Source organism: Labeo rohita, chromosome 3 (genome assembly GCF_022985175.1).
Source record: "Labeo rohita strain BAU-BD-2019 chromosome 3, IGBB_LRoh.1.0, whole genome shotgun sequence".
Taxonomy (NCBI): Eukaryota; Metazoa; Chordata; class Actinopteri; order Cypriniformes; family Cyprinidae; genus Labeo; species Labeo rohita.
This window is the reverse complement of record NC_066871.1, coordinates 1,569,908-1,585,698: the sequence shown is the minus strand read 5'-3', so window position 1 is coordinate 1,585,698 and position 15,791 is coordinate 1,569,908. Positions and strand designations below refer to the sequence as shown.

Below are 15,791 nucleotides of genomic sequence, written 5' to 3'. Positions count from 1 at the left end.
TGGTGATACAAATGTTTGACATCCCAAAAACTATCTGTCATGTCAATAAAGTGCACTATGAAACTCAGAGAAGCGGAAATGCAGTATAAAAGAGAATGAAGTGTAGGACTAAAGCGCTGGTGCAGGAGGAAGAAACGTCAAGTGTTTATTTTAGCCAGACACTAATGACAGACGAGTGTTTGGATGTAAATGTGGAAACAACACACACACACATGCACACTTATACATACTGTGCTGATAAACACATGAAGTGTTCCTCTGTCCCGCTGACACCTGTCACATACTGAATCCTTCAGTACCATCAACAGCCTGTCCGTACAGTCTAAACTTCCCCTGATCTTATGAGATTTACTGCACCTAAAACCCAAACCAGCCAGCGCCGAGAGCTTTCATCTGAGCTCTCGAGACGTAAACATGCCTTAAACAGGATGACAGATCCATCATCGATGGCATCAGATGGATACTTCTTGCGCAGTATAAACAGCATACTACTGTCAAAAATAGTATGCAACATTTCAAAAACCAGTTGCGTATGTTTAATTCAAACAGACACAGAAATACCATGCATATACCATATTTTGAAGTACTGTGAGTTGTATGGTAGTACGCTAACAGACAGAGAGACGCTCTGTTCATCTGATAAAACTGCATGGGGAGGATTTATTTTGCGTGAACACGCACACACAGTTTAGCTGCAGCATCGTCTGTGCATCGGATCTGCGCTAAACATGCATGAAATCGTTTATCTGTTTCTGCCGTTCATTGTAATGTGTTACAGATGTGCCGTCTGCATGTGCTCTACATATACTGTAAATACGCATCACAGAAAGGATATATAGGGGTGGATGACATACTTTCGGTCAGCTGACATGCTAAAGTCCATCTAAAACTTGCCTGAATAGCATCTTGCTACAGTATCATTATGCGCGCAACTTTGAAGTTCAAATTAATGAGAACATTTGCACTTTTAAAAACTGCATTGAACGAGACGGCGGCCTTATCGCTATAACACAAGTCTCAATAGAGTTACTGTTAACTATTGTAAACTTTGCAAGCACACAGCAGCTGATGGTTTATAGTTCAGTTACTGGACCATCAAGAGCTGCGAGGGATGATTTCAGCATGAGAATCACGTCTTCAGAGCAGCTTTCTGTGGTTTACGGTTCATCACACATGACCTAAGATACACTGACTGTAATGGAGACTGTAGAACTGCAACAAGTCATTTAAATCCATTCACATGTAACAAAGAGATGCTTGTTGATTACATTAAGAGCCTGAACTTTAGATAGATAGAATGATAGAACGACAGAATGACAGATAGATAGATAGATAGATAGATAGATAGATAGACAGATACAGACAGACGGAACAATAGACAGATAGATAGATAGATAGATAGATAGACAGACGGAACAATGACAGATCGATCAATCAATAGATTGATAGATAGATAGATAGATAGATAGATAGATACGACAGAAGGAACGATAGATAGATGGATAGATAGATAGATAGACAGACGGAACAATGACAGATCGATCAATCAATAGATTGATAGATAGATAGATAGATAGATAGATAGATAGATAGATAGATAGATAGATAGATAGAACGACAGAAGGAACGATAGATAGATGGATAGATAGATAGATAGATAGATAGTTGGAACGATAGACAACGATCAATAGAACGATAGATAGATAGATCGACTGACAGAGCAACAGAACGATAGAATGACAGATAGAATGATGATGATAGATAGATAGATAGATAGATAGATATTAATTGACTGACAGATAGATAGGGCAACAGAACAATATAAGAGAACAACAAGACTGATAGAACGATAGATAGAACGAACGACAGAATGATAGATATATAGACAGATAAATAGATAGACAAGCAGATAGATGATTGATTGACAGATAGATAGAGCGACAGAACGATAGATAGATAGATTTTAAATAATACGGTACATTTTTAACACACTAAACACCACAGTGATGTAAATGAAGGGTATGCAAAAGCACAAATGTCAGCGCGTGTGTCAGCGCATACCGGTCCGGCGAGTTGAAATGCAAAAAAACGCCAGGAGCGCGTCCATAAGCGTCGCCTCATTTGATGCGCTCGTGCTCTCCAGTAAGCAAACTGTAGACACGCGCGCTCCCGCCGCTCCTCCCAAAGCAGAGTGAAGTTAAAGCGCGGGGCGAGCACAGCTCTCCGGAGTTTCACCGCGGACGCTCGGACGGGACCGTGCCACAGACTTTCCAAACGGACTCTCTATCAAACGCATTACATATCAGCTCCACTCGAGTATATGTGAGACATATTTTATATCCCTCGGGAAGAAACGCGAATTGTGGATAAATAAACGCAGGACTGACGGAACGCGCTCGGTGCGTTTACCTCCAACGCGCCGCTGATGCGCTTTAGCTGGTGAGTGAAACTTAAAGTTTAAAGAGTGAAGAAAACACTTGTGTTGTGCTTAACACATTTAGGTGTTGATTTCACAGTTTTACTGTGTATTCGTGTTAAAACCCTCTCTTTGAAGATCTCAAATTCATGTGTAGACGAACTACCCGTATGTGTACATTGCGCATGTATTTATTTAGCAGGCAAATGAGCAATATTTCTTTTTATACACATGAAATGCTCGCTGCGGTAGATTTTTTTTGTTTAGAGATAGAACACTGAAACTGTGGTCATACGTTCCCGGCTACGCAAACACTGCATTGGTTCAGAGCCTTTCAAAAGGTTTGATGCTGGTGCACCAGTGCACTTGAGTGTGAAGTGTGCATGCTTGTGCATGTGTAACGTAATGTCGTGCATAAGCATAAGAACAGCTATTCAGATAAAAAGTGCAAAAACAGAGCAAACAAGTTCTTAATGCTTTATTATAGGTATTTAAGGTCAGTTTCTGGGTTCTTTAAGGCACCAAATCATAGATGTTTTTTTTAAAGAACCTAAAAAAGTTCTTCTAAGGAATCAGGCAGCGTTCTAAATTAGAACCTTTATTTTTAAAACTGTATATGACTTTTATACACATACACACACACCAAAACGCTATATAATCATTGCGGAATAAATGAAAAGCTCTGAACGACCGATGCAAACGCTGGTGACTTCAAGCGTTTGACCGCAGCAGGACAAAAGCATTGCGTCTGGACCGCGCCGGCTACTATTTCTCTCCGAGAAAGCATATTTTGGTGCCGTTTGCTTTTATTTTAGGCGCTGCTTCCACATCAAACTCTGGCAGTCGAAAAGTTCAGCAAACAAATCGCCACAAACAGGTTTATTTTTATCCGCTCGACAGGAGTTCAAAGGTAGTGTGCTGCGACTCGAACGCAAATCTGTTTAGTCACAGGGGCGTAAAGGACACTAAATGCTATTATTTCTGGTTTTACCGACTTTATTTCATGCTTCTAATTCTTACTCAGTGCCGTGTCGCTGATTATTCCAAAAAAGGGAGGAAGTGATCAACTATCTTGTCTGGGTCATAAAGCTGTCATATAATAAATTAAGTGATAAAGAATTAATATAATACAGAGCTGAAGGCAGAAACTAAGACAGATGCTCTTAAGAGCAAGCCACGCACTAATGCACTTAGATTACACTACCAGTCAAAAGTTTGTCCCTTGTTTAAAAATGTTTCTTGAACAGCAAATCTGCATATTAGAATGATTTCTAAAGGATCTGTGACTGGAGTAATGATGCTAAAAATTCAGCTTGGAAATCACAGGAATAAATTACATTTTAAAATACATTCAAATAGAAAACAGCTATTTTAAATAGTAGTAAAAATAGTAATGTTTTAAACACTTTTTCAGATCAAACCTTCACATATTAGAGTCACAAAAAGTCAGTCGGTGATCGTTTCATTAAGAGCCTGAAGGAAATGTAAAACACATGTCTGTTACTATTCTGTATATTTATCTCTGCCTGCGTAATTGCAGATTTCAGCACTAGTTTATGATAGCAAGCTGATATGGAAAGCAGGCGCCTTGTGAGCAATGTCACTCAAACATGTGATAATCATCTTTGTGTGGCTCGAAACTGGCAGAGAGCGTCGTTTAGTGTTTAATTGCATTTAATTAAGTTCAGCGGAAAGCCCGGCACTATACTCAGAAGCAATAAAATCCTTCGAAAGCCCATTCAATTAAGTTTTTTGTTGTTTGTTTGAACACCAGGCTCAGGCTGGACTCTTGGACTGGCTTTTCGTGCACAAAACGAGACGTTTTTGTTTTGATTGCATCCTCTTTCCTGGCTTAAGGCTTTACGGACGTCCAATGTATCTTAATGCATATGTGAAACCGCGTGAACTAATGCAAATCAGACTCTGTGGATACAGACCACAGTACCTTCCTGTGTGCGTGCGGTTGAGGGTTTCGGGCTTTCTAGTGGCTTTCCAAATTCCTTGGCACTTGCAAATGTCAAAGAGAGAAGCCCAGAAGAGAGGAGATTGTGTAGACACAAGTTGATTAGACAAAACGGAAGGTGAGAGGATATGAGAAAGGATGAAACTGGAGGGAAAAGCAAATATTCCTGTCTGTGAGAGGCTTCATTTAAAGGAATAGTTACCCGAAAATAAAAAATAGCTGAGAATTTACTCACCCTCAGGCCATTCAAGATGTAGATGAGTTTGTTTGTTCATCAGAACAGATTTGGAGAAATGTAGCAGCACTTGCTCACCAACAGATCCACTGCTGTGAATGGGTGCCGTCAGAATCCATACAGCTGATCAAAACAGTGTGATGGACTGGAGTGGTGTGGATCACTTTTGGATTGTTATGATGTTTTTGGACTCTCATTCTGACGGCACCCATTCACTGCAGAGGATCCATTGGTGAGCAAACAATTTATGCTGAATTTCTCCAAATCTGTTTAGATGAAGAAACAATCTTGGATGGCCTGAGAGAGAGTAAAGTTTCAGCAAATTCTCATTTTTGGGTGAACTACTCCTTTAAGGTGCTGTGAGCTGGACTAAAACTTCAAACTGTAAATGCATTTAACAACTTAAATATTCCAACCTAAGGTATCATTCAAATAAACGTGGTATACCTGAAGTGATTATTCTGTCAAAATGAAAATTCTGTCATAGTTAACACAACCAGTCAAAAGTTTTTGAACAGTAAGATTTTTAATGTTTTTTAAAGTCTCTTCCGCTCACCAAGCCTGCATTTATTTGATCCAAAATACAGCAAAAGCAGTAATATTGTGAAATATTTTTACTATATAAAATAACTGTTTTCTATTTGAATATATTTTAAGATGTAATTTATACCTGTGATCAAAGCTACATTTTCAGCGTCTTTGGATCAAATAAATGCAGGCTTGGTGAGCAGAAGTTGTTTGTTCAAAAACTTTTGACTGGTGGTGTACATAAACAACGATTGCTAAACCCACACTTATTGTTGTAAATAAAAGAATCTTCAACCCTAATTTAACCTTCCATGAAGCAACAATGTAAAACAATAAGCTGCTGTTGTGCTATCATCTGATACACCGCTAGAATGTGTGTGTCTGACAGCGGACGAGGCTGCGTATGTGGCAAATCAAGCTCCTCGTGCCAGCTTTCCTCGCAGTGTCAAAATAACATCCCTATGGTATTTCCCTACCGTTCTGTCCAAACATCATCAGTCACAGCTTAGAACACAATCACAGGCTTTTTGTGCTAAACACACACACACACACACACACACACACACACACAAATCTGCCAAGGCAAACACGCACAACTAAAAGTTATCTTGAAGACCACCTCCTTGTGTCTGTGCTGCAGTATTTCTTAATCGTGTCTTGAATGCAGGACATAGCACTTCTGTCTGTCTCTCCTTATATGGCTCCTCATATTCACTATTACGGTTGCGCTCATTGCCAAGGACTAAATGTCAGTATGTAACTCACCCCACAAAGTTTGTGCTGCTGACATGAATGATTTCTCAAATCATGCAGCTAGTTGAGAAGTATGGTGCTTACTAAGTAATCAGGTTTACTAGAGGCCATATCTAGGGATATCAGAATATAACTGACACCAAAAATCTAGACTTGGACTAATACTAATAATATGACAATGTCATATTCATAAAAAGATACTTCAATAAAAGTTTGTAAAAAAAAAAAAAAAAAAAAAAAAAAAAAAAAACAACAACAAAAAAAAAAACCCAAATAAATACATTCTACAACAACCATGCATAAAATATTTCAAACATTCTAAAAAAGAATCAAAAACATTCTACAATAAAATATTAAAAAACATTCTGAAATAAACAGATCTACAATATTCTACAATAAACTATTCTAAAAAATCTATTAAAATATAAATGGTTGTACACTAAAAAATCCTTAAATATTCTCAAATAAAAGATTCTGCATGAAAATATTATGAAAGATTCTACATTTAAATATTTCAAACATTCTAAAAAAGAATCAAAAACATTCTACAAAAAAATATAAAAAATACTGTACGATAACTTTAAATATTCTACAATAAACTATACTAAAAAAAACTCTGTTAAAATATAACAGATTCTACATTAAAAGATCCCAAAATATTCTAAAATAAAAGATTCTGCATGAAAATATTAAAAAAAAAAAATCTAAAAAAGAATCAAAAACTTTCTACAATACAATATTAAAACATTCTACAATTAAAGGTTCTGAAATATTCTACAACAAACTATTCTTAAAAAATCTATTTAAATATTCTAAAAGATTCTATACTTAGAATAAAAATGTAAAGATTTTAAAAGATTCTACAATAAAAGATTTTTAACATAAAATAAAAGATTCAAACACATTCTAGAACAAAACATTTTAAATGATTCTACTGTAAATGATTCTAAATAATTAAAACATTCTAAACTATTCTACAGTAAAAGAATGTTAAATAAAATAAAATAAACCCATTATATGACAAGGCTTTATCAGTAGGCAAAATCTGAAGGGTGTTTCCATGCTCTTGTTCCCACGTGATCGGATTTGTGGCGTCCTGCTGATTTTGGTCCCCTTTTACACCAATTAACAGCCTGTTCTCTGCCGGCCCGTCCGTCATAATGCCGGATTAAGAGGTTAAAAGTCAGGCAGGAGGTGAAGGCAGGGGAGGGGGTGAAGGGCCATACAAAGGACGGAGAGACGGGGTTAGTCAAACAGCGGAGGCCTGACAAAGTCGACAGAGCAGAAAAAGCAACACTTGTGAAAGAACGCAAGACACAAACCTCATCTCTAATTGCAAGCATTTCTGATAGAAGCTTTTAAACAGGAGCTTTCAGGATCTTCCAGGTGGCTTTAGCGCTCTTAAATCAATCCTCAGGCTTCAAAGACCCGCGGAGCGGTGCTGACCGAGCAGCCCGACTCTCCCGTCACCACTGCCAAACCAAACCGAAGACGACCTTGATGGATGGAGCCAAATGATGCGTTCTGAAGAGCCACATCAAACTTTGCTATAAGTACACACACATGCGACGGTTTCAGGCCTCTCAGCTGAAACTCAAACCCCAGAAAACTAAAAAACGCCAGCATTTGTCAAACACTGAAGGTCTGCGACGAATATGGCAAAAATCAGAAAAATGCCGGGTTTGTCCACCAAACTATTTCCCCTCAGAAAGCTCAGGGTGGGGGGGAGCACATCCGCACGAGCCGCCGCAAATTGCCGCATTTTCGCCAGGCAGTAAAAAAAGAAAATGACTTTAATCTAAGGCTGTAATTACCTCCTGACTGAACTGTAATTAGGAAATGAGCCTTGAACCGAAGACGCAGAGCAGCAGCTCCAGCGACCGCGGCCCTGAACTCTACGCCAGGTCAAAGACGCTATTAATGGCTAATGCGCATTCAAACAAAGAGCCCGATGAACATTAACTTGCTTGGCTTCACCCAGAAACAGATAAGTGCAGAATAAGTGTTAGTTCTGCGCTTGTTTAAATGTTTAGACTCAGGCCGTCTGCCACTGGCCCGTTGTTTGTTTGGGACTGAGGGTCAGCGGCCGGCGTCAAGACGTGGAATGTGTCGACGGACTGTGCGCGAGCTAGTTTATCCAGCTAGGCTACCTATAGCGCATGCGGACGGCGGCCGTATCTCTGACGCGCGTCCCGTCATGCGCCGCTTCCTCAGCAGCTATTTCAGTAGAGGTTAACGGCACTCGTATCTGCTTTCAGCCCACACGGGGAACACGGGCGCTCTGGAACTGCGTGTGTTAGCAAAATAACTCGCGTTTGCAACACTGAAGGAGTGTGATTCATATTATATGATAAAAATAACAAAAAGTCTATTGTGCAGTTATAATACTTGCAATAAAGTAGCATTGTATTATCATGTTTTTCTGTACCATGCTAAGATATGCAGGTATATGAATATGGTATCATTAAAGTATTATCCCAGATTAAAAAAAAATAAAAAATTGGTCAAAGTTCATAGGCTTATATTTCAAAAGCAACACTGGCTCCAATTTAAACTGTGTAAATAAATTCAAAATATTAAACAAATTAAATATTAGATGTTAGATTATTAACATGCGAATTTATCTAAATAGTTATATATATATATATATATATATATAATTTTATAAATATTTATAAAAATATATTAATTAAATATATTAAAATATATTAAATATATTGTATATAAAATTATTAATTAAAAATAATTTAAATCAATAGACAATATAAAATACATTACATTTTATATTCGATAATATTATCATTTAAATGTGTGTGTGTGTAAATGTTTTATATAAATATTTATTTTATAAATATTATTTAGGTTTTTTTGTATTATTATATTATATTATATTTAGACACATAATTAAATACTTGTATTTTATGCATTATATTTCATAACATTATTTGGCACTATATTCACAGTTTTAATTATTTAAATCAATAGACAATATTAAATAAACTAAATTGTACTTTAGATAATATCATTTAAGTGTGTGTGAGTATATATACACACATTTTTTATATATATATATATATATATATATATATATTTAATTTATAAATATTATTTAGGTTTTTTATGTATTATCATATTATATTATATTAAGTCACATAATTAAATACTTTATATATTTTATGCATTAGATGTAATTACATATGGCATTATATTATATTCAGTTGAAATTATTTAAATGAAATATATATATATATATATATATATATATATATATATATATATATATAAAACATTTAATGTAAAATTTGTAAATGTATAAATTTTTATTTTAAAAGTATTATTTATGTATTATTATATTATATTATATTATATTGTAATGTTAATTTATTTAAACAGATTGAGTCAATTATTGCCATACAGTAAGATTACACAGCTATAGATTTAAATAATTTTGGTCTTGATATAATTCAAACATCATAATACAATACAGTATAATACAAATTTATATAATAAAAATGTTTGAGTTTGTATTGAGATCTCTGGCTTTTGACTGCAGACTCTCGGGGTGAAAAGTGAGTGCATCTTCTCTCAAACTCACACAATGTGAGGGTTTTTACGTCACGAGAAACATCTGAGGAGCCTGAGACATAAATACTGCAGAAGTCTCCATTTACTCTCATTGCTGTCTGGGAGAAAGAAAAAAAACCCCCTTGAGATATAATACAGACTCCGACAGGATTAGCATCTGTAAACATAAGTTAACATAAGTTGTTTACATCTCCAATTTGGCTATTATTGTCTGCAAATTGCTACAGAATTGTCCAAAACTCAAAACGGCTGCTTCTCGGTACAAACTACAGCGAGTCTATACCGAATGCAGTCGCAGCATATGACCTAGTTAAAGCGATGAAGAGTGAGTGTGCCTGACGCGTGGAGTGTATTTTGGTGTCGAGTCAGACACACTTCGTGCAAATATCCAGTTTCAGGTGTTGCAGAAGTGCAAAGGCACGTCAGCAACTCATATTTAATACTGGAGGCGCTGAATCACCCGGACACGCGCTGCTAAAAAAACAAGTTTGTCGGTTAATAATCATCAAATAACAATCCTTCTTAAAATACCACAGTGAATCACTGATCTTAAATAGCCTCTGGTGAGCTGTCACACTCGTAATCACACTTCAGACTCAAATTACACAATCATGTTTCAAAAATCACAAAATGCTGTTAAATTACTACTAAAATACTGTGGTGGTACAATGATAACCACTATGATATTTTCTTATAAAGTATATTACAGATTGACTACCATATTCAAATACTATGGTAAATATGGTTACATCGCATAAAGAAAATTATAATAATACCAATTTTCCTGACAATTCTGCCCCTTTTCTTCACCACATCCTATCAACTCTTCAGTTTATATAACATCTAAATGTTTTTTATATGATGGTAGCCAATTTTATTTTGGGATGAAATATGACCCTAAACAGTTTTGTGAGATTTTTTAATACTATTCCAAGTTACTCCAAAGAATACCATGTAAGTGTAGTTATTACTTAGAAGCTGATAACATTTCTCTCTTATTGACATGTATAGAGAAAATGAGTGATTTTTTTTTGATGCTGTATGGGGTACAGGTGCTGTTATCTGATTAAATCGCATCACACACACACACACACACACACACACCACAGGTTTCCTCATAATCTGCTTCAGGGCTCATTGTGTGAAAACTCTCTGACAGTTCTTTCAACACATCTGTGGTGACCAGGCCGTGTGTTTATTTCACTCGCATATTTTATGTGTTTACACACAAACGAATCAGATGTAAATATCTTCACGATAAGGAATTTATCACGGGTCTCATCGATGAAAGTCATACATTTCCCCAACCTTTCAAACACTACACAACTTCAGTAGGACAAACGGGTCAGTACAATTTGTTCGTTGAAAGAAATGAATGCTTTTATTCAACAAGGACGCATTAAATTGGTTAAAAGTGACAGTGAAGTATAGAAGCCCGTTTCCATCACTGACTTTTTTCTCAAAAATGCGACATAACTTGCAATTGCATGTTATAAAGTCATTCTGAGAAATAAAGTCAGATCTTCAAGATATAAACTCACAGTTCTGACTTTTTTTCAGAATTGTGAGTTTATATCTTGCAGCTATGACTTTTTGTCTCAGAATTGAGTTTATTTCTTACAATTATGACTTTTTTCTGAGAACTGCAAGTTTATATCTAGCAAATCTGATTTTAGAAATTGCAAGTTTATATCTCACAACTCTGAGAAAAATAAGTCAGAATTGCTAGTTAAGTCAGAAAACTCACAATTCTGACTTTATTTATCACAATTGTGAGTTTATATCACAGTTCTGAGAACTGTGACTTTAAATCTCACAATTCTGACTTTATTTTTCAGAATTGCAACTTTATTTATGAGAATTGCAAGTTCATATTTTACAGTTCTGACTTTATAACACGGAATTGCAAGTTTGTATCATGCAATTTTGAGAAAAACATCAGAACTGTGAGATGTGTAAACTTGCAATTGCCAGGAAAATGTCAGTTACCATTTATTTATCCAATATTTTCTATTCAGTGGCGGAAACGGCTTCCATAGTAAAGACATTTAAAATGTTTCCACAAAAATATTAATCAGCACAACTGTTTTCAACAGTGATGATAACAATAAATGTTTCTTGAGCTACAAATCAGCATATCAGAATGATTTCTGAAGGATCATGTGACACTGAAGACTGGAGTAATGATGCTGAAAATTCAGCTTTGATCACAGAAATAAATTATATTTGAACATATATCCACATATAAAACACTTATATTGAACTGTAATAATATTTAACAATTTAGCCATTTTACTGTATTTTTTTCATCCAATAAATCCAGCCTTGGCAATAGAGACGTCCTTTAAAACCCCAACGAGTAGTGTATAATAAAATGTAAAATACTGTTATTTAACAGGTGAAAATAATTCCAAATAATAATCTTTTTATATTTTAATTTATTTAATTTTTAACATTTAAAATTCCTTTTTTGTAATCTTTTTAAATTATGACCCAGTTTTACTGTTGAGGATAAAACTGGATGTCTTTATTAGATTTAACTCACTTCTGGGGACTATTTCCTAACCAAAGTTAAGTTAAGTGAATCCAAACGCAGAGAATGATAACAAAACAGAAGCAGCTGAATATGAAGACAAAAACAACCGACAGAAACAAAATGAATACGCATACTTTAACACATCTGAATCGATACTGCAAGACATGGACTGCAAGTGAAGTCGTCGGCCTGCATTCCTGCACTAAGTGTGTGTGTGTGTGTGTGTGATAAACATGCCGGACAGCCTGCAATGCTTCACTAGACTGCATTCAACACCTCTAGAATCTGTACCACTAAAGACAGCCTGCTGTCTTTCCATTGCAAACACCGCACTAACGTTGCCATTACCAGCAGAATGCAACATTTTCAGACTCGACACACCATTACCTAAAATCTCCAAATCACATTTACAATCATGCATTTAGCAGATGCATTTATCTAGAGCCACGTTAAAAGATGGACAAAACAGCAATGCATTTACTGCTAAAAAAGCAATAATTATTTGTGAAACTTGCAAGCAATTTCTAATTTAAAATGGTTTCAACATCTTTTTTTTTTTCAGTGCATGATGTAAAGTAACTAAATTTTTTTTTTTTTTTTTTTCTCATTTGTTTTTTGGTCCACAAGGGTAAAATTGTTGATCAGTGTAAAAAAAAAAGCACACATTTCATGTCCATAGTTTGCACTAAAACATTAATACTTAACGGCATAGTTCACCCCAAAATAAAAATTCTGTCATCATTTACTAACCATTGCATTTTTCCAAACCTGTATGCATTTTGAAGAATGTTGGTAATCAAACAGTTCCTGGACCTCATTGACTTCCATGATATTTTTTGTCCAAGTTAAGGAAAATATCTCCTTTTGTGTTTTCAGCAGATGAAAGAAACACATGAGGGTGAGTAAATGATGACTAAAGTTTCATTTTAGGCTGAACTGTCCCTTTAAGGTTAGGGGTCTGCTTAAATCTAGTAAGAATGAAGCAAACGGCGCTAACAAAGCGAGGGAGGTGACCGTCCATCTGTGGGACACAAACATGCAGACAGGCCCGTGCGTGTACCCACCCTCTCCTCCCCCATAAAGATGCTTCCTGAAGCATTCCAGCCCCGACCTACAGTCGGACAAACAGCTGCGTGACGCTTACTGAACCTTTGGCCTTCTCCTACTCTTACAGAGCCTGCACAGACAGAAGAAAACGACGAGGAGGAGACACAAGACAGCACCCCATCACACACCCTGGTGAGCCCAACATCTACCTGTCTTGATTGAATGCAAATGACACGTTTTGAAGCTTGAACACAATTTAAGGAGCCAGAATCGAGGAGATGCATAAATGATCTGGCATGAGCCGTTTCCAAAACCACACATTTGGCTGGAGTCGTAGCGAAAAACCACAAAACATCCCGTCTCAATAAAACCCCTCTGAAATCAGATTGAGAGCTTAATGAAAAGTCGTCTAGAGAGTAAATGTGTGTTTGTGTGCGTAAGCTACGCATGCATGAGGTAAACGTTTAAACCCGCAATGCTTAAGTTCAGTTTCAAGTCTAATCGAACACACCTGAATCAGCCAATCAGGGTCTTTGGGTTCAATGGAAAATTACAGTGTGCACATTCTAAATTTGCAAATGCTAACAAAAACCCAGCTAACAAAAATGCTATGAGATCTCATGACGAAAACGTACCTGTGGGAACTTTTTCGCATCACATGAGGTTTTACAACACATTAGGTCTAGGTGTAGTGCAGATCGTATGTTATTTTAAAATGTCTCAGAGCATTAAAGTTGAAGCGCCACACAAAGGACATTTCAAGTCCGTGTAACTTCAATTTCGGAGCATTTTATCATTTTACGAACATTACAATTACTTTTCATTGTTCTCTGAACAGTCTAAAAAATGCATTTAAAAATGCATTACCTGAACGTCAAACTAAAATGTTTTTAAAAAGTTCAATAAACGATGTATAAAAGTTTTCGCGCTAATGTTTTATTATTTTATTATTTTGCAAACATTATGCTTACTGTTAAATGTTCTCTGAAAAGTCAAAATAAGTAGCTAGTAACATGTTAAACCAACATCAATCTAAACATTAAAAAAAAAAAAAAAACCTTCCCATCAACATTGTACTGTATAAACAGCATTTTTTATGCTAATGTTTTGAGAATGTTATTAAAGACCACGTAACACTAAATGTTAAATAAATTCTATTAATTTCAGTGAAGGAATGTTTCAATGTTGACACGTCCAGTGTTTTAAATGTTTTTAAAATGTTTTCTTCTTGGTTATGCAAACGTTAGAGAGAATATTAAGGGAACGGTCCATTTGATCATTTTCCAAACATTATTGTTTCTTTTGAATGTTCACTTGGTCTGAAATAAAAAGTAGTTACAAACATTTGAAAAACATTAGACAAATGTGAAACTAAAACACTTTACAAAAAAACGTTCTGTGAACGATGTTTAAATAGCGTTTGAAAATTTAAACAAACGTTTGAAATGAACATTCTATTAACATTACAGAAAGAATGTTTGTCCATAAATTGATTAAGTTATGAAAACATTATTTCTGAATGTTCTCTGAACGTCCAAAACATCCAGTTTTTTTTTTATTTTTTAAAAATGTTTTCTTGGTTTTGCCAGGAATGTTACATTTAATCATTGTGGTTACTCTTGAATGTTTTCTGAACAGTCTGAAACACATAGTAATGTTTAAAAACATCAAACTGAATAAACGTTATATTAACTTTACTGTTCAATGTTCTCTGTCCAGTAAAAACGTTTTCTTTTGGTTATTAGAATGTTAGAGAAACATTCAATTAACATTCTTTTGATGTTATGTAGCGTTTGTTCAGAGAACCTTGACAGGACATTCTAAGAAAGCTGAGAAAACCTTGTCAACATTGGGACAAACTACATCTTATTAACTTCTTTATATGTAAGTTTTAACATCTTAAATTCATTGTTAATTTACAATTTTCCAGTTCATACATTTACAGTTGCATTCATCACTAATTTTCTACAACTGAATATTACTAAATGTCTTGTAACTCAAACAGAGGTGTGCTTGCAACTCCAAAATCATGGGTTTGATTCCTAGTGAATGCATGATTGGATATAACACAACTAAAAAGTCAGATAAAAGTGTTTGCCAAATGTAAATGTGAAAAGGAACACAAATGCACTAAACTCACAGATCTACTTTTGGGAACAAACAGTATACAACGGGATTCAGTCTAGACCTCCAGCAGCAGAATTGACTAGCAATGCTTGAACCTTCTGGTTCACTGTGCACTAGAGCTGTTAATAGTGAAAGCTGGCTATAATCGCCCCTCTCTCTTCCAGCTGCGGTTGTGTTTGTATAAAGGCCAGTGAGTGTCTGGTCAAGCATATAAGCGAGTGCAGAAAAGGCGTTTCACAGTCTGGTCGAGCATGTAGCAGCAGTCAAGCCTTGAGCGCTTTTAGGCGTAGGGGGTTCTTGTACCGCCTGAGGTGGGACAAGGGCTTATAAAACACAACTAACTCCCCTCACCCTGTCATGGCCAGTCTCAACAACCGGCACAGGCCTCAGGTCACACACTACTTTATGACCTCTGTGCCCTCTTGACCTGGACACAAGTCAGGACGCAACAAAAAATGGTTGCAAAGTATGTTTATGAATTTATGGAGTTGCAGTAAAGCTGTAGTTGTACGTTTAAGATTTAAATGTATAAAAATAAATACTTCATATTATGCTATGTGAAGTGTTGTGTGTATGAACACACATATTCCTGCAACTACAG

General features: G+C 35.7%; 2 protein-coding genes across 5 annotated transcripts in view; one reads left to right on the top strand and one right to left on the bottom strand.

Annotated features, from left to right (window-relative positions):
* The window catches only part of coro7 (coronin 7), a 199,173-nt gene that overhangs the window by 49,699 nt on the left and 133,683 nt on the right, over positions 1-15,791 (bottom strand). The gene's annotated exons all lie outside the window — the stretch shown is intronic.
* vasnb (vasorin b) overlaps positions 2,202-15,791 on the top strand; it is a 34,417-nt gene continuing 20,827 nt past the window's right edge. For 2 of the 3 annotated variants that reach the window (XM_051100949.1, XM_051100956.1), the window contains exons 1-2: positions 2,202-2,439; positions 13,191-13,255. Coding sequence is in view for 1 of the 3 variants with exons in the window: in XM_051100943.1 (XP_050956900.1) it covers positions 14,946-14,947 (2 nt within the window). In the remaining 2 variants the exon portion in view is untranslated. Of the gene's footprint in view, positions 2,440-13,190; positions 13,256-14,853; positions 14,948-15,791 lie in introns of all 3 variants that reach the window. The other variant, XM_051100943.1, reaches the window with a different exon arrangement.